The sequence below is a fragment of the Sinocyclocheilus rhinocerous genome, unplaced genomic scaffold, assembly GCF_001515625.1.
Source record: "Sinocyclocheilus rhinocerous isolate Xijiao unplaced genomic scaffold, SAMN03320098_v1.1 scaffold2792, whole genome shotgun sequence".
Taxonomy (NCBI): Eukaryota; Metazoa; Chordata; class Actinopteri; order Cypriniformes; family Cyprinidae; genus Sinocyclocheilus; species Sinocyclocheilus rhinocerous.
This window is the reverse complement of record NW_015648609.1, coordinates 114,756-134,261: the sequence shown is the minus strand read 5'-3', so window position 1 is coordinate 134,261 and position 19,506 is coordinate 114,756. Positions and strand designations below refer to the sequence as shown.

The 19,506-nt window shown below is 35.9% G+C and overlaps 1 protein-coding gene across 1 annotated transcript in view; it reads right to left on the bottom strand.

The window, feature by feature from the left end:
- LOC107709930 (N-acetyl-beta-glucosaminyl-glycoprotein 4-beta-N-acetylgalactosaminyltransferase 1-like) overlaps positions 1-19,506 on the bottom strand; it is a 188,446-nt gene that overhangs the window by 92,146 nt on the left and 76,794 nt on the right. Inside the window, exon 3 of the mRNA XM_016514600.1 lies at positions 8,057-8,158. Coding sequence (XP_016370086.1) covers positions 8,057-8,158 — 102 coding nt within the window. The remainder of the gene's footprint in view (positions 1-8,056; positions 8,159-19,506) is intronic.

Genomic DNA, 19,506 nt, shown 5'->3' with positions numbered 1-19,506 from the left:
CATACGGATTACATAATCTGATAATATCTGTTTTCTATTTGAATTTTTTTTTTCATTTACAAGTTTCCCTCTCTATAGATATATTTTTCATGTCTGTAATAAGGCAAGCATACACAGAGTTTCTCACTCAAGTTCACAGAGTCCGAGATGGCAGAAAGCGCATCCTGTTTGCTTTCATTATTTTACAAGAGCGCAACGTTTCGTTGTTATTCTGAGTGCACACGAATAAACGTAGAGTCTTTACAGATACAAAAGATGCATTAGCTATTCTTATCTGAATGACCAAACATGACGAAGTATTTTAAGAGCAAATGATCGCACCGGCGCCTCCATCTGTCATGCAGTAGCCCAAGCGCTCTACTGTTCAACTTCCACACTCCGCACAAACACGTGAACTGCGCACTTTTTTCTAGGCTAACATTAGATTGAGCTGCCATGTAAAGTTGCTACTACATACATATTTCAGATGATAAGCCATATTTGAGGTCGATGAATGTTAGGTGAGCATATGGATGTCCTGCCCGATGTACTATATTACCACATAGACCAGCCGTTAACGACGGACGGACTGCATGATTTCGCCACTTCATGTGGAATTTTTTTTTTCTGCGACTAAGCGACTAATAAAATTTTGGTAATATGCACATAAACAGCCTTTTAATTAGCAGAGAAGAATAACCATGGCTGATAGTAAGACATGCAAACATAAAAGAAAACCAAACTGGACGCGAGAACAGCTATATGCCTATATTAAAGATATAATAAAAAATTTGGAGTTGGGATAACCTCCAAACCAAAGCCGATACATTTTTAAAAGCTCATTATCGTCAATACAAAAGTCATAATACCCCCGCGATTAAAGTGATACTTTTTTTAAAAGCTCATTATCGTCAAATGTTACTAAAATGTTTATGTTCCGTGGCCATTTAGGGATAGTTTGTGGCTTTGATTTAGGAGTCCTCTTCACTACTCCTAACGTTTCACAGATTTAGGAGCTAATTTTAGCGCTAAAACGCTTTGTGAAATACTCTTAGAACAAAAATTTAGGAGTCCTAAATTTAGGACTGACATGCCCATTATTTTTAAGATTTTCTCCTAAATCGGCGAATTATGAGCTACTTTTAGCCTTAAGATGTTTTGTGAATACGGGCCCTGATCTCTATGTCTTATCTGGCTGAAATTATTTTATTTTATTTGTTAACTGCTAATGCTAACCAGAGTTCTATGTCTTATTTGGCTGCAATTATTCATTTTATTTTATTTTTTATAGAAAATTACAATCTTTTTTTAGATTATTATAATTTTTAATGTAATGTAATTTAAATGGAGAATGATGTTCCTTGAATAAATGTGCTGTAACATCTTCCAGTGGGGGCTAAACTCTAATGCTAACCAGGGGTGCATTTTCCAAAAACATCGTTAGCTAACTATGGTCGCAAGTTCTATTGAATTCTATTGTTAACTTTTGGGAAACGCTCCACAGATCTCCATGTCTTATCTAGCTGGAATTATTAACTAGTTAAAATAAAATAATAAAATGTAATTGGATAATGATATTTCTTGCTTAAAGGTGCAGTTACAGCATCTACCAGTAACTAATGCTAACTGCTAATGCTAACCAGAGCTCCAACTTTCACTGAAAAAGAATGACTTGTGGTCGCTTTGTCACTGCAAACGCCGTGAACGCCCCATGAGAGTTGTGTTTGGGAATCTTTGGTATGGTTCACATACTACAAAATGTCTGTGAGAATCACTCACAGGTCAGAAAATCACACCATACAAACTTTACAGAGCCAGAAGAGATGGCTCTGTTCCAGCACAAAGAATAACCAGAGTAATATTTTTCCCAGGAGCCTATTGTATTTCTTTGAGCAAACCTCATATCCCACGAGTATGTCTAAAAAAACATGACCTTTACTTTTCTCAGTCATTCTGGTGGAGGCCCATTGATCTAAATCCTCTCAATACCAGACAGACCTGCTTCACTCCAAACTCTCCTCCTGTCTCAAGCACAACAGCAACCCATGGAGGAATCACGTCCCATGAAAGCAGTTTTGTGCGTGACATAGACAAACAATCCACCACCACTCAGTATGACAAGCAATGGCACCATTTGTCACCCATAATGCCTCTGGGATCAGGCATCAGAGACGTGACGTGTGCAACAATCGTGCATCTATGGGCATCTAATGTAGGATTGCTCTCTCGAGTCGGTACAGACCGTATGCTACACTGCCAGTGTAGAACGAGCCAAATTGGTTGACTAGTCCAACAACAACCAACAAGCTGATTAGTGACGTCCCAAGTCACCTGATGCCCCAAAGCATTTCTATAGTGCAGTTTTTACAGCAGCCTTGGTTCTGAATGTGTTTCCCCATTCATTTTTCCCAAAGGAATTTTTAAAAAGTCTTCGTTAAAGAGTTACAAGCCATAAACCAAACCAACCAGCTACGAGGAGAACCACTACTTTACAAACTTTCATCTGTAGCCAAAAAAGGTATTTGAAAATTGGATAAAAAGACAGAGGCACACATTTAATGGCTTTAGTGAGAGAAAAAAAGAACTACAATCCCATAAAGCACTGCTAATGACAACATCAAATTTAAAACGATGGAGAAAAATACTATTGATTAAACTATTGACTCCATAATATCACTCGCTGTGCTTCATGGGAGTTGGGCGGGCACTAAAGAGCTCATTTGGTGCGATTTGCTTGCTTCAATTCTCTGCTTAGTGGATATTTCTTTACAGAATCATGGGTAATGTAGTTTTTCACCTGGAATTCTGCTGTTGAACATTTTATACAGACTAATTTTTCACTTTAAAAATTAAATATAGATTAATTTTTGTGTTAAGATTAAGTTGTGTTTTGATGATTGATTAAGAAAAAATGACACAGACAGCAGCAGGTATTTATTGGCTGCTGTCACTTTAAGACCTACTGCACTGATCCAATATAGTGTTACACATCCGACTGCCTTTTGCTTATGTTCACGTCACGTAAGACGTAACTGACTGTGTTTATGAGAATAACTGACTGTGTTCATGAGAATACTTGCTGAGATGGCTATTTTGAGATGTATTCGTCCGTTCAAGCGCGAGGAGATGTGAAAAAACTGAATTCTGTGTTGGAAGTGCCAAACAGAGTTCTCTTTCACAGTTTAAAATCGGTTGAACGTTTAAATGATAGATTTCTTGTCTTCGTGTATTTTTAATTAGCTTAGGTCTTGCAAACTAATCATTTAACATACTGGTTTAGCATACAATTAGTGGATTAGCCTGTTAGCTTAGTCCACAGTATCACCAATCAAACAAATCTGGTCCACAATGCACTAAATTAACTGAATCTTTGCATAGGCCATAGATGAAGCTATCAGAATAATCGACTAATGGACCAAAAATAGGTCTATTGTCTTTTGTAAACAGTGTAGGGACAGTGGCGTAGCACAAAATCGCGGGGCCCCCCCGCGAACTGCAAGTCCTAGTCCCCCCTCCGGGGGTTGGGGTGATATGGGGTTTGTTACATCGCAATATTGGAAATATTTCTGTTTTAAACCATGAAAGCTGATATTAAGCAACGTGCAAACTTTGCGCAAGAGTTATGCCGGTGAACGTTTTAACCTTAGTCAATTATACAAAGTGAAAGTTAAAAAAGTACAAACTAACGGCGCTTTCGGCATCTGACGCTGCATTAACAGCGCATATTCTCTCAGAGACGACAAGAGACAAATCTACTTCAACATATGCTGATAACGGCATATAACTGTCTTGAATTATTCCTTAATATTTCTCTTGTGGCCCGTACATAGTGAAAAAAAAACCATGAGAAATGTCTTTTGTGTTAAACAGGTTGTTTTTGAAAGTCTGTGCTTGAAATAAAGCTGCTCTTAATTTTCATTGATGACTGCAGTGTTAATAATTTTAATTACAGGCCTATAATTCATTGTATAAATTAATAGACCCATTTTAAAATACCCTTTTAAAAACATTTTCAATGAAGAGTAAGCTAATAGCCTAATCTTTTATTATCCTCACAGCACTTCAGTTATGCGGTGATGTGCTATGAAATTATTGCGGGGAAAATTAATTGTAATTTAATAATAAAAGTAACCTAATAATAATAACAGGCCTAATAATAAGAAGAATGTAACAGGCCTACATTAATTTCGCCCTCACGTAAAATTCCTAATCGTGGGGAGTCCTATTGAAATAGCAATAAAAATAAGTGTGACCGCATTTTGATGTTATGCTAAGCTACTATGTTTTATACGTACGTTTTTGTTTGATCAGGCATTACAAACAGCGGACTGAACTGAGTGGATGGACCGAATTGTTCATGACACCATCATAAGCGTTGTACTTTTGCGACAAAGTGTCAAGTTCTAAAAAATCAGAGTGCAACAGTCTTTGGCCTGTTAACCTCCATCTAGCTGTTTTGAAAGCAAAATTGTATCTTATGTATTGTAAACACTCCCTACGAAATATGTTAAACTGGAGTAATGCTAACTCCACTTCCTCAAGACCACTGACTAGCCAATTTTGATCATCTATAGTTTTGCTGCTACAGAAGACGTTTGTGCTTGAGACATCACAGATTTAATAAAGATATCCTACCCGCTCTGGTCTTCGTGACTGTACTGTAATAACCCGATGGGAAGTCGCTGATGCTCACAATTTTCTCAACTCTCTAATGACACATAATGGCTTTGGATAACTGCTGCCAGCACTGTCATTTAGTGGCAACTGGGAGACTTCCTCGAGAGTTCCTCAAAGAAGGAAACAGATAGCATCCTCAGAGGAGGGAAAAAAAGCAATGATGCTCTTAGCACAGTGGCAACAAAAGTGGCAATGAAACTGAGCATTGAAAGGCCAGAGGTCAAAGTCTTCTATATGGAACTGATGTATCGTGCGGCCCACTGGAGTTACAGTTAATCTATAAAGTGCCATAAATTCAGGACCCCGTCAACGGTCTGTAGTCCTGCTAATGGTCTGGGTGCCCATTACCGTCAATCCTCCATCAAAGCATTCCCCTTAGCCTCACACCTACATCTCTCCACATGAAGGGTTCAAGGTCTCTCAGATTTTTTTAATCGTTGCCCCTCATCAGAACAGCCGGCTTCATCAATGATCTCACAAAACCACGAGCCATACCTCTCGCGCCCAGATTCACAAAATAATTGCTCTAATTTCAAACGATACCAGCCTGTGTTTGCTTTGCTAAGCTGTGAACACCTGCCTGATCTCAGGGCTGTTATTCGGCCGGATATAAACTGTGCTCACTCCTATAAATAGTACGGCCTGTGAGACTTGTTCAGTGACCAGCCAGCCATTCCCCAGAAGCAACTGTGGCCCACACTCAACACAACATTCAGTTGCTAACACACGAGAGAAAAGCAAAAACAGACAACATGAAAAAAAATGTAGGGATGCACGATATATCAGTACCATATCGGTTATCGGACAATATTAGATTTTTTTTTTTATTTGTCTGTAAATAAATTGGATATATTTTAGCCAATATTTAATTGTACATGCTTTTATTTTATTTTTTACATTTAGTCAGGACTCCAGCAAGAAATTATCATGATTAACTGAATTCAATTGACATTAAATTATAATATAATTTTCAAAAAATGTTATAGATTTTTTTTATAGACAAAATTTTTATACTATCAGCATTATTGTTATTGTTAACTACAACTAGAAATCTGTAGCTGAAATCAAGCTGAAACTAAATAAAATAAATAAATATCAGATGAAAATCTTCAAAGTATTGCCTTGGCAACTAACTAAAATAATTTTAAGTTAAAATACTGAAATTACTCAATTTAATAAATATATATCAAATAAAATGGAATAAATGGCTAAATGGAATATAAAGCTAAAATAAAGCTTTAAATAAAATTAAATAAAATTAAATTAAATTAAATTAAAAAGCTAAATGGAAATATATAAAAAATAATAAAAATGACAAAAGCACAACAGAATCTTGGCAACTAACTAAAATAATTATAAGTTAAGATACTGAAATTACTCAATTTAATAAATATATATCAAATTAAATGGCTAAATGGAATATAAAGCTAAAATAAAGCTTTAAATAAAATAAAATAAAATTATATTAAAAAGCTAAATGGAAATATATAAAAAATAATAAAAATGACAAAAGCACAACAGAATGACTAAAATTACAATATTAAAAATGAAAACTGAAAATATAAAAATAAAAGCTAAATCTTAATAAATACTTCAATAGTATTAAATAATATTAAAAGAACTGACTGACTATCACAGAATTAGAATTTAAAAAATAAACAATAACAAATAAAACAAGAAATGCAAGTCCTGTCATTTAACACTCACTCTAAGTTAAACTTTAAACACTATTTTATTAAAATTTTAATTTAATTAAATTTTATGACACTGTTAAATGTAATCTTTAGCTAATCTAATCTGTTCATGCTGTACATTATAGTGTTGTGATGCCCAAATTCACTTGTAGGATTTAAAACTATTACATGCATTTTTAGTGTGAATTAATATTTTTATAGCATCTAATTTTAATATTGGCTATCACATTTAAAATAATAATAATAATAATATCGGTGCATCCCTATGAAAATAGGCTGTAAATATGATTAGAACAAATACTTTAACATCAAGTTGTCAAAAAAGTTGAGAGGGTATCAGGTCTGGCCTTTGTGAAGGTCAGTTGAATTTTTCCACAGACTCAGTAAAGTGTTTCTGTATGCACCTCGCTTCAAGCACAGCGGTATTGTCGTGCTGGAACCGCCGCAACGGCTTGAATCCGTCTACAACTGAAGGCACCGAAGCGGCACGTCTTCTCTGAATGTTCACTTACACAGATAGTCAGCCGCAGCACTCGATACTAGACTTCAGCAACGGTAAGGTGGGAAAATCACCAGCTATCTTACTTTATTTACTGTGCCAGTAGCTGTATAGTTACCTGGCTAGTGAGTTTGAAAGCCTTGTATTTACTGGACCTGAGAGAGTCAACAAACCGCTGCCATTCACCAGCAGAATATTCCCACCTCTGCATTATTATTTTAAAATTCATTTGCATTCATACTGATTTCTACAGCGGCTCTGGCTCATTATTCTGCATGTGCTGGTTTGGTTGATCGGCCTCATGGGCTGAAATGCTCACCGTTCTGAGCACTCCGTTAAATCCTGTGCTTTCCCAAATAAGCAGCTTAGGAGAAAACCTTTTTACTTTATCTAACGGGAATAATTATGACAATAATGTCACTTTAATGGATGTGGATAAACCATGCAATATCCCAACTGTTTAGTATGGAAGCTTGTTTCCAGTATGGAATTAAAGTAAATAGATCAATAAATAAAATAAAAAAGGTACTTGCTTTTCATCTCACAATTCTGAGTTTATATATCACAATTTAGATTTTTTTTGTTCTTGGAATTCTGAGTTTAAATATTGCTTTTTTTGCAACTTTTTATCTCACGTTTCTGACTTTTTTTTCTTTTTTTTTTTCACAATTTCAACTTTATATCTAACAATATAACTTTTATTTCTCAGAATTCCGAGTATAAATTCGGAAAAGTCATTACTTTTTTTCTTTTTTATAACGTGGCAGAAACAAGCTTCCACTGCTTAGTCTATTATACTGGGACACAAAAAAAAACACAGAAACAGGATGTGATTTTCCGCATTTGCTTCTTTTCTTCTCCAGTAGGTTGAGCAGCAGTTCACTCCAGTTAATTCAGGAAAATTACAAGAACAAGCACACAGACTTTGAATACTAATAAGCAATTTCACTTGAGCCCTGAAATCGTGGGCTAAATCTTGTCAGATATTATAGCTGATATTAAAATCTGACAGTAATACAGTTTGTTCATTACACAAAAATGAATCTTACAGAAAATGGTCCAGGCCGACATTATTAAGAGCTTCGGGGAAGGTTTGAGAACTTCTCATTAAGAACTTACACAGCTGACAACAAACAAAAGAGAGTGATAATGAGTCATTGTCCAACGGAAAATAACAAAAATAAAACGACAAGCATGATACTCTTACCTCTGGTTTCCATGGCAACTTTGTGTACTTGTGTGTGAGGAACTTGCGGATTTCAGCTTGATCTTTGTCATGAACGGTGCTAGCGTTGGGCTCATCTTCCTGCTAGAGAGAGACAGCCATGACAACACTATGCATTTCCATAAATAATGATGTTATTATATAAATTTATTTAATACACGAGTTTCACAATTTGAGTTGAATTACTGAAATAAATGAACTTTTCCACGACATTCTAATTTATTGAGATGCACCTGTATATTACCTACTCCAAACTTTTGTATATATCTGTAAACTTTAGCAGGTAGCGTATATATGAATTTAATTTTAATGTATTTATGAATAAATTAATATATCTGTACCAAAACAGAGAATTTTTTTTCACTGACCGATAATGCATTTTCACATACTACTTTTAGTAATAGGCAGTAGAAGTCAGTATTTATGCAGTAAGCTAGTATTGCATTTTAAACATTGTCATTATCTTTCTGCTTGTTACAGCCAAATATTAAGAATCAAGGCAGCAAGAAAACAACGCAGGCAAAACCTCCAGGCCAAAACATGAGGAATTTTCAAACAACAATGAGTTTCAGGTGACTTGTGCACAACTACTCTCATTATAACAAGAGCGTTCATCAAACTAAACCCTCTGGCTAGAGCTGAACTCAGGTGCTGATCCGTAACCAGCTTCCCTTTTCGAAACTACAGCCCCATCTAATATTACAATCACAGCAGAACTGATCTGAAGTCAGATCTCCTCTCAAGACAAAGGGACAAACACCACACAAGTTCAGAGATGGATCCCAGCCATCAGGATGGGTTTGCAAGTACGAGGCCAGAATATAAAGGAGCCTAAGTAATTCTCCTTGTTCAGGGGTAAACAGGTTCGCTCTAAGAGCAGGAGACTGGGGCACATTTTTCACGTCCGGTTATCCGGCAGAACGACAAAACACAGCCCCTCCACAAATCAAATTTTAATTTTCTCTGCCCTGTAACGTGGAGGATAATGACCCGAGCGATCGGTTTCATCAGTCATCTTCATCTCTGCTCTGATGAACTACAAACACTAGCTGGAGAGAAAAAAAGGAAAGGTGTTGAGATGATACACGCAAGGTTAATGCATTCGTCTGACGAACAACAGCATGCTGCGTTTTTACGAAAACTCGCTTGCTTATGATTTGTCTTTATGCAATGAATTGAAGAGCAAGTACGAGTAAAAAAGGCTTCGGCTGCATTTACCTCAATCTCAAGTTCACCGATTGTGTTATTAGAACAGTGATTAGTGAAGTGAGTCTGGCAGATTTGTCAATATTGGACTGCAAAATGAAACTGTGAAAAACTCAATAGCTGTTAACTGAACCGGGTGACTGGTAATTTCTTAACCAGCGATGGTAAATGGAAAATGCCCGACTCATCTTGTGTAAACACACTAGAAGAACACACAATAGAAATCAGTGCTAATGAGGTTTATTGCTGAATGCCATTTTTATAATACTTGCCAGCTGCTGCAAATTGTTCTGTGATAACTGATTCGACTGGTAATTGGTAAATAAGTAAACAGAAGAAGATTTAACAAATATAAGAGAATCCGACAAGCTGAAATTATAGGGATTCACAAGTTGTCAGCTGGGCGTTTTCAAGTTCAAGCAAGTATGTAAAGAAATATAGGAGGATAAATGTGAAATTACAGTATTGATGGATGGATGAATCAATCGATGGATGATAATGAAAGAAGGGGTGATGAAGACATGAATGAATTAATTCATTCATTCATTCATTCATGAGGTATAGATGGATAGAAGGAGGGTTTGATCAAAGAATGGATGGATGAATTGATGGATGGGTGAAAGGAGGGATGGAGACATGAATTAATGGATGGATGGATGGATGGATGGAGCCATTAATTAATTAATGGATTGAGCCACTAAATGAATGAATGAAAAAGAGGGAGTGAGATGGATGAATGGAGATATGAATTAGTTCATGGATGGATGTAGCGAGGGATGGATGAAAGAATGAATGGATGGATGATGGAGACAAATTAATGAATGGATGGATAGAGAAGCAGTTTGATGAAAGGAAGGAAGTAGCGAGGGATGATAAAAGAATGTATTGATGAACGGATGATAATGAAAATAAGGGTGGATGGATGATGGAAACATTAACTAATGAATGGATGGATAAAAGGGTAGTTTGATGAAAGGATGAATGAAGTGAGGGATGATGAAAGAATGGATTGATGGATGGATGATAAAAAAGAATGGATGGATGTTTGATGGAGATATGAATTAATAGATGGGTGGAAGGATGGATGGATGGATTGATGGGCAGTTTCATGAAAGGATGAATGTAGCAAGAGGTGGTTGGATGGATGGAGCCATTAATTAATGGATGGATGATAGATGGATGAAAGGAGGCATGTAAACATGAATTAATGAATGGATGGATGATGAATGAAAAAGGATGGATGCATGGATGGATGGATAGAGTGAGGGATGGATGAAAGAAAGAATGGATTGATGGATGATACATTGATGGATGGATGGATGAAAGGAGGGATGGAGAGATGAAATATTGCATGGATGATGGATGAAAAAGAGGGAGTGAGAAATTAACAGATGGATGGATGGATGGAGACATGAACTAATTAATTTTATTAGTGAGTTAGACTTATTAAAGATAGAATTTAAGGAGGGGGGGATGAATGGATGAATGGATAAATGGATGGACAGGAGGATGATATTATAGGACATTATGCAACATGGACTTGAAGCCACATTTTAAACTTTTGGGTTTTTTCAGCTTTTGGATGTTCAGCTGGTTTAGCTGGTATCCTAGACTAACATTGCCAGTGACCCTCAACACGTCTGACACAAGGCTGCCACTCTGGACACCAAAGTTCCTGGACAAGAGGACTGGAAAACTGACATGACGTTCTGGGAAAACAGCGTCCGTATGGCTATGAAAGTCAAGAGTGAGCTCATAACAGTTATTACCCGCCCTCACGAAGATCTCCACCCACAGCAGTGACAAAGACTTCATTTATGTTTGGAAGTTTCCATCTTGCATAAGTGTTTTGATATTTACAGAATTGCTTTGGTAGATTGAACCGCCTATTGAACATCTGCTGGAACTGTATGTAATGCAGTGATGCTGAGAACCTGCTGTTCTGTAAGTGCCGTCATGAAGGACTCTTGAATCAATAGAGCTTATGAGAGCGAATCTCAGGAAAACTCTAAATAAATACCTGAACAATATTTCACCCCAAAACTAATAGAAATGCATGAAGAACATGAAGCCAGCATTAGGACTTTCTTTTTTTATGTATTGATCAGGTAACATTTTTCTCCCCAAAAAAAGAGAGAAATTACATACTACATAAAGAAAATTAAGCCTATTTGTAGGACCGTTAAGATTTTTTTCAATGTGACTATTTTCATGGCAGTTAAGCACTTTTTTCTTTCAAGCCCTTACCACCATAATGTACAAAATTCTCAGTATCGTTATAGAAATTAATTCAGTACACAACTGAAAATCTGCACAACAAATTTTAACAAAATATTTATTAAAAAATGTGCTTTACAAATTTACTTCACAATTATTATTTATTTATTGTTTGTTTGTTTGTTTGTCATGCCAGAAACATTTCTATGCAATAAATAAATAAATAAAAACCAATTTTCATAAATGAATACATTTATTTATCTGTTTACTTGTTTGTGCATAATACATTTATTTATTGAATTTTTAGTTATTTATTGTAATGCCAGAAATATTTAAGTTATATGCGAAAAAATAAATAATAAACACATTTTGTTATTCATTTATTCATGTATTTATTTATTCATACATTCATTTATTTATTGCATTATAATAAGAAGAATGAGACTTCTTTGTATTGTGGTACACTAAAGAAAATTGGTAAACAAAGTAAATAAATAAATTTAAAAAATAATACATAAATAATTATAATTTAAATTGTGAAGTAAATTTGTAAAGTACAGTTATATAATAGTTAAAGTACATAAGTATATAATAGTTAAAATTAATTTATGTTCATTTAAATTTAAATTCTATTACAATAATGAGATTTTTTTTAATGGTGAAGATTATGCATAATTTTCTTTATGGAAAATACAATTTCTCCTCTTTTTTTTTTCTCCTTTTGATTTAGGACGTAAAATGTTACCTGGAAAATTCTCGATCAGATTTACAGACGAATATATAAATACTTAAAGCATTACATAGAAAAACCATCTTGAAAGACTGCAAAAATCAAATAAACAAAAAGCTCACTGGCACAGCAGTCACATGATCCATCGCTGAAGATGTCTAAAATCATTCAACTCCTTGTTATTAATGTACACAGCCTTGGAATACTTGTTTTTTGGGGGGAATGTTTTCTGTTTGTCATGATTTATTGGTCAACATCTTAGTTTCGTCTGCCAGAGAAAATAAAAAATCCCATAGACTTACATTGAATTGAGTGTGGCCTCTTTTTTGTAAATTATTTAAAATGATTACTTCTTCATATATAAATTCTTAACATAAACAATTTACAACTCTCATGTCAGATTTGTTCACTACCAGCAGGTGCAAATCTCACACCTGCGCTTTTCTCCTCTCACTGCTGATCTGGTATCAGTCAGGGGCGCGCGGCGGCGAGAAGAGTGACAGGCCAGCGGGACGGAGGATACGGGGGACAGCAGGGGTGACGGAGCTGCAATAAAAAATCCCATAGACTTACATTGAATTGAGTGTGGCCTCTTTTTTGTAAATTATTTAAAATGATTACTTCTTCATATATAAATTCTTAACATAAACAATTTACAACTCTCATGTCAGATTTGTTCACTACCAGCAGGTGCAAATCTCACACCAGCGCTTTTCTCCTCACTGCTGATCTGGTATCAGTCAGGGGCGCGCGGCGGCGAGAAGAGTGACAGGCCAGCGGGACGGAGGATACTGGGGACAGCAGGGGTGACGGAGCTGCCATACACGCTCATATGAGACAGGTCTGATCCAGCCCAGGCTGTCAGACTACGACTGTCACATCACAGCTGTCACTAATAATCAGAGGGGCTTCACAAGCACACCAGCCTCTGTTGTAGGTACTGCTGAGGAAACCTGAAATGCTCCGCTGCATGCGTGAACGAGGGCTAACGAACAGATGCTAATGATCTTTTCATTAACTTGAGTCTGAATCTAAATTCGAATGCAATGTGTTATGTTGGTCCGAACCAGGTTACATTTGAAAAAAGGTATTTCATTAAAGGAATAGTTTAACCAGAAATTAAAATCTGCTGAAAATGTACTCACTCTCAGGCCACCCAATAATTAATTTCTTCATGAGAACAGTCTGCCAACAGCAATTTAGCTCAAATATGTTTGTATGTATATATGAATGAATGAATGAGTTAATGAATTAATGAATTTATATTATTATTTTTTAATGTTTTTTTTTTTAAGAATTCTCTTATTCTCAGCCTAAAAGTTATGTTAACATTTATATTTTCATGCACACCAAATGTTTCTAATCTATTACCAATGGATAAAACCTGTGCTACATTTTACTAACTAAATAACTAATACTCCTTTAGTACAGTGTTCTTATTAAAACAATTTGGCATGAAGCTTTGACATTTCACAGGTGGCGGTCAGATAAACAAACCTTGCTTTGGAAGGAGCCAAAATGAAATTGAGTCTCTGGTCAATGTTTTTCTCATGCACTCCATCGATATGGATGCAGCCAAACTGGAAACTCAATGGCCATAATCTGCTCAGGGCTCATAAAGCAGGGCTCAACAGTGGCTCCTGGCACAGCTATGGGCCTGATTTATTAACTCTCTAATAGGCTTATGGCCTCCACCCCATCGCTGCCTGTGACATTTGTGCTGAGCTGTGATCTTCTGCCTCTGTGTGCTTGTGTTTGTCTCTCCTGACTCTAACACCTCACCCTCCCTCCAGACAAACATCAGTCATCCCCTACTTCATGCCATTCACTTCTTATCACCATTCTTTACATCCTAATATCAGTTTTGGACAGTACTAACTTAATATTTATTTTTTCTATTAAGATTACGCCCACGTTATATTTCACCCCAAATTCATAAGTAAAGTTAAGTTATATTTTGATTAAAATAAACCTCTATTTAGACCACATGAAATGCCTTGGGCAACTTAGTGCAGTTCAATTTTATTGTTGAAACAGGAAATTGGGGCAGGTCATATCTTATCGCTTATCCTTCTATTAAAATAAACAAAATAATTATTTTATTATAGCATTTTTTAGATAAATATAGTAATAGTCAACAGGTTTCAGTTACATCACAACCATAAACAATGTCTTGCTACTTGTTAGTTTAAGTAAAAAAATTAATCAAATAAAAAATAAATAAATAAATTTTTAAATATAGCTGCAAGCAGCAATTACCTGGGTTCAAGCATTTTAAGACCTTTGAGCAATTATAGACATTTTAAGATGATTTTACCAAAAAAAATCAAATACAATCACAAGTAATATTATTAAATAATACATGCCTTTGACCAATAGGTGGCACAATATATATTTTTAGCACAAAGTGGTGCCGCCCTAAAACTTCTGGAGTACCTTCAGGGCATAAGATGGAGAGCACATGCCGAGTTTTGTAAAAATACCCCAATGCTTTCGTAAATTATAGCATTTGAAGAAACAGTTCATAATGGTGGATGCCCAAAATGGCCAACATGGGAAAATCAGATACTATTCAACTCAGTGTGCTTGTCCAAATCTAAAGAAACCCTTCTTGTGATTTTTGGCCAAACCGTTCGGAAGTTATAAGCAAAAAGAATATTTTTTTTATATCTTCTGACCCCTAGGTGGCACTGTGCTGAAACTGTGCAGATAACCTCAGGACATGGATGTAATAACAAACTCCAAGTTTGGTCTGAACACCATAAAGCGTTGAGGAGATATAGCCTCATGTTAACTTTGGCAAACTCTTTGTCAAATTCATTCATGCATTATTCGAGAATGGTTGGGTCAATCAAACCGTTTTTGATAACTTTTTGCCAGGACCGTCTGAAGAGAGTCAATTTTGGTGAAAATCGGACAAACTGTCTAGGACGAGTTTGAAAAAGTAGTTTTTTTACATAATATCAAATATTTAACAAAATGTTTGTTTGATAGCAGTGGTTCTTGAGGCAAAGTTTTTCAGAATGTGGAAATCTAACATTCCCGGTGGCCAATTTCTTTCAAATTTCTCACAGACGTCTAGGTCCATGAGTCAAATAGGCATACCAAGTTTTGTTCCAATCGGCCTCTGTTAACCTTGTCTAATAGGTGCTCAAACTTGATTGGCCAATGGTGACCATGTTTTTCGAGATAAGCCAATGCCCTCATAGATATTGGTGGCACCTTGGACAAAGACACTGCATGCCAAATTTCAAGTCAATCGGACTAACGTAGTTACAGCAATTTTCATGTTTTTTTTTCCATGTTATAGGGACACCAAGAAAGATCTTACTGAAAGCTACCAAACCAGAGCACTAAGTACATTTCGACAAAACAATAGAAAACCAAGCATATAATTCACAAGCATAATGTTGGCAGTAGAACAGCCGGGCTCAATTACGCCAGCCTAGATCTCTGGAGAAACAGCAAGCTGAGTGAATCGTTTGGCTCCGAGCAGGAACAGAAGTCTACAGCCGAAGCCTGTTCTCTTGTTAATATTCAAAGCGTGCAATTACATGGCATTTCCCAACCCCAGCCGTGCTAACACATTTAAAAGCTCTGCATGTTTAAGTAGTTATGATCATTAGAAGATTGTCTAATAGGTGCTCAAACTTGATTGGCCAATGGTGACCATGTTTTTCGAGATACGCCAATGCCCTCATAGATATTGGGCCCATCCAGTTTCGTTCCGATCGGCCTCCGTTAACCTCGTCTAATCAATTTGATTGGCTGATGGCAGCCATGTTTTTTCAAGATACACTAATGTCCTTAGAGATATTGGTGGCACCTTGGACAAAGACACTGCATGCCAAATTTCAAGTCAATCGGACTAACGTAGTTACAGCAATTTTCATGTTTTTTTTCTCCATGTTATAGGGACACCAAGAAAGAAAGAAAAAAAATTACTTTATTATTATATTTATTGTAAAATGTTTATAAATCATGTTAAGTTTGTTGTACTTCCTGCAGTTTTGCTGATTTAAACAAAATATTTATTACAGTTTGTTTTATTGATTGAATGATTGATTGTTTGATTGAAATACAAGAATAGTCAGGCTTTAGTTATGTCACAGCCATAAATTATGTTTTGCTACTTGCTATATTGACAAAGTAAAATAAATAAGAACTTTATTTATCTATTTATTGTATTTTACATTAGACTAGCATTCAGAAATCATTGTTTATGGCTGTGACATAACTAAAACTTATTGGCTATTACTGAATTTCAGTTAAAAAAAAGTAACATTATTTTGTTTAAATCGGCAATAAATTTCAGATAGTACAACAAAGTAACACTTAGTGTATGTGTGTGTAGATAGATAGATAGATAGATAGATACCTGTTACATAATAATTTTTTAATAGCATAAATAGAAGGTAGTACATCAAGCTAAAATGATTTATAAGGTCATTTCTGAGCACAGATCATTTAAAAACACCCATCACAACAACTACTTTTAGCTGCAAGTCTTTTGAACATGTTTAATGGTTATGTGAACCATTTTTGCCATTGTACCTTTGTAAGTTTAGCACAGCACAGCACACTGTACCTGTTAGAGCACAGGAGAAAACCAACTGCAAAAATTAGCATCCCAAACCTGGCTATTATGTCATAAACTCTTGCACCTGGGCTGCTCTTAAGACAGCGAACATAAGGACAATTTACGCTCCCATAAAGACAATTGCAAATGTCTGAGCTGTGAGTCCGTAAATGGAAAATTAAGAAGACAAATCACACTTAAATAAGTCCACTTACTGAAAGCTACCAAACCAGAGCACTAAGTACATTTCGACAAAACAATAGAAAACCAAGCATATAATTCACAAGCATAATGTTGGCAGTAGAACAGCCGGGCTCAATTACGCCAGCCTAGATCTCTGGAGAAACAGCAAGCTGAGTGAATCGTTTGGCTCCGAGCAGGAACAGAAGTCTACAGCCGAAGCCTGTTCTCTTGTTAATATTCAAAGCGTGCAATTACATGGCATTTCCCAACCCCAGCCGTGCTAACACATTTAAAAGCTCTGCATGTTTAAGTAGTTATGATCATTTGAAGTTAAGGCTGTGAGAAAGAAAAGACAGGTAAGTTCAGACCTTTAAAGTATATTCATAGAACTCTGGAAGATTAATGCAGTTTTGCTTTTTGGTACAGTGTTTCTACTTCTTCCAAATGCTGTGCTTTTATTTATTATTTCTCATTTTTTGCAAGAATGCATGTATACGGTGTTATTAGCAAAAATGCAAATTTGCTTATCATAGCACCACCTTGTGGTTAATTCTTGCAAAATTTGGTACACAGACACTACGTACGAACACGTCAACTTTCGTGACAGTCGGCCATTCTGATTCAACCTTACAAGCTGTTAAAATTTGATTGACTGCTGTTGGCCATGTTTTTTTTTTTTCATTTGTCTAAGTAATATTTAAAGAATATGTTAGATGTGTATGAAAAATGACACATACCAATTTACCACTTCATAGTTCAAATGGTTGCAAGGTTATAGTGGTTTTTCAATTGTAGCACCCCCTATGGCTGGAATCTGTCAAAACGTATATTGCATATAAACTCGTAGCTTATGCCTCCAACAATATTTGAAACTGTGGTATGCTATTCTTGAACACAAGAATCATTAAGAAACATCGTATTACCATCACAGAATGTTTTTGTAAGACTAAGAAGAAAAATTAAAGCAAAAAAGAAACTGAACAAAGGCTTGGAATCATAAAAGTGCAGTCAGGCTAACACTGGTAATCAAAGAGACTGTAGAAAATACGCGACTTTAAAGATGAGAGCGTAAATTAAGAATGCCAGTATCAATTGGGGCCATGTTCGCAGCAGGATGAAAGCAGCATGAAGGACATAGTCGAACCCTCTTGAGCGTTTCCCAGGATGCATTGATCATCAAGCTAATCACGATAGACTTTCACCAGCTGAAGTGAAAAAATCAACAGCTCTCGAAGGACTGCCCAATCGGAAAATCCATAATATACAAAATAAACCAGTACACAAATTAAACGAAACAATGATTCATTGCTATTTTAGCAGTCAATAATGAATTCATGACAATTGTCCATGACCCTTGAGTTGGGTTTTTAATTGAGTTGGGTTTTTAATCAATTGCTGCAGTGATAATGTATTTTTGTTGGCCAAATCATAAATTCCATCTTCAAAAACCCAACGGGATTTTTCCATTGGCTTTTGGGTAATTGCAGAAAATAAGCTCTGTGACCAACAAAAGTTCATGATTCATACAGGATTTGTTCATCATTATAATCTTCACAAATGAACACAACTTTTATCAATTTTGAAGCCTAAATACAACTGCCAGAAGTAAAAAGCTAAACATAGGGCCCTATCATACACCCGGTGCAATGCGGCGCCAGGCGCGACGCACATGTTTTTTGCTAGTTTCAGCCCGACGCAGTTGTTATTTTCATGTCCTGCACCACGTTGTTTAAATAGCAAATGCATTGCACAACGCGCGTACACTTTGCTTATTACACACACAGGTACGCACAGCAGCACACAAACATTTTTAAAAATGAAAAATTAAAGGATTAAAATGTAAAAGATTATTATTGTGTACATAAATATAAAAATGACTACATGTCATAATGGATAGTCTTTGCATGTATCAGAATTACGCACACGAGCAGATCCGTTCCCTCACTAGAGAAGGGCTCCGTTTTTCCGCTTGCATATTCTGCCATGTAAATAGCGAATCCGCCATGGCGTGAGCGCAACTGGTTTTTAAAGGGAATGGGACATGAGACTCTGATTGGTTTATGGCACGGTACACTCAAAACACACCCAATACTCATTAAGAGAATAGGGACAACCCTCATAGACCATGAGCCAGGCGCGCCAACCATTTTTCCCGTCCTTAAACTAGCAAAAGTGGATTCGGACACAGCCTAAGCGCAATTGTGCCGTGTGCTTTAGACCATGCGCTTAGATCGTTGAAATAGGCCCCATAGTCTTTAAATGAATGTCACCCCAATTAAGCTTAAGACAACTCTTTCAGTCTTTTTAAAAACATTTCCCCTGAAAGTTTGTGTTTAAATAGTTTGCAAGAGTTACAAACAAAAGAAAGCTGTGACAGTACAGTAGACTTGTATGGTGTAATGATATTTAATGTCCTTGACAACATCTGTACCCTTACGAAAAATAAGTTTATTCAAGTGTGCTATTAGTATACTTCTTTTAAACTAAAAATAGAAAAGTATACTTTTAGTCTACTTT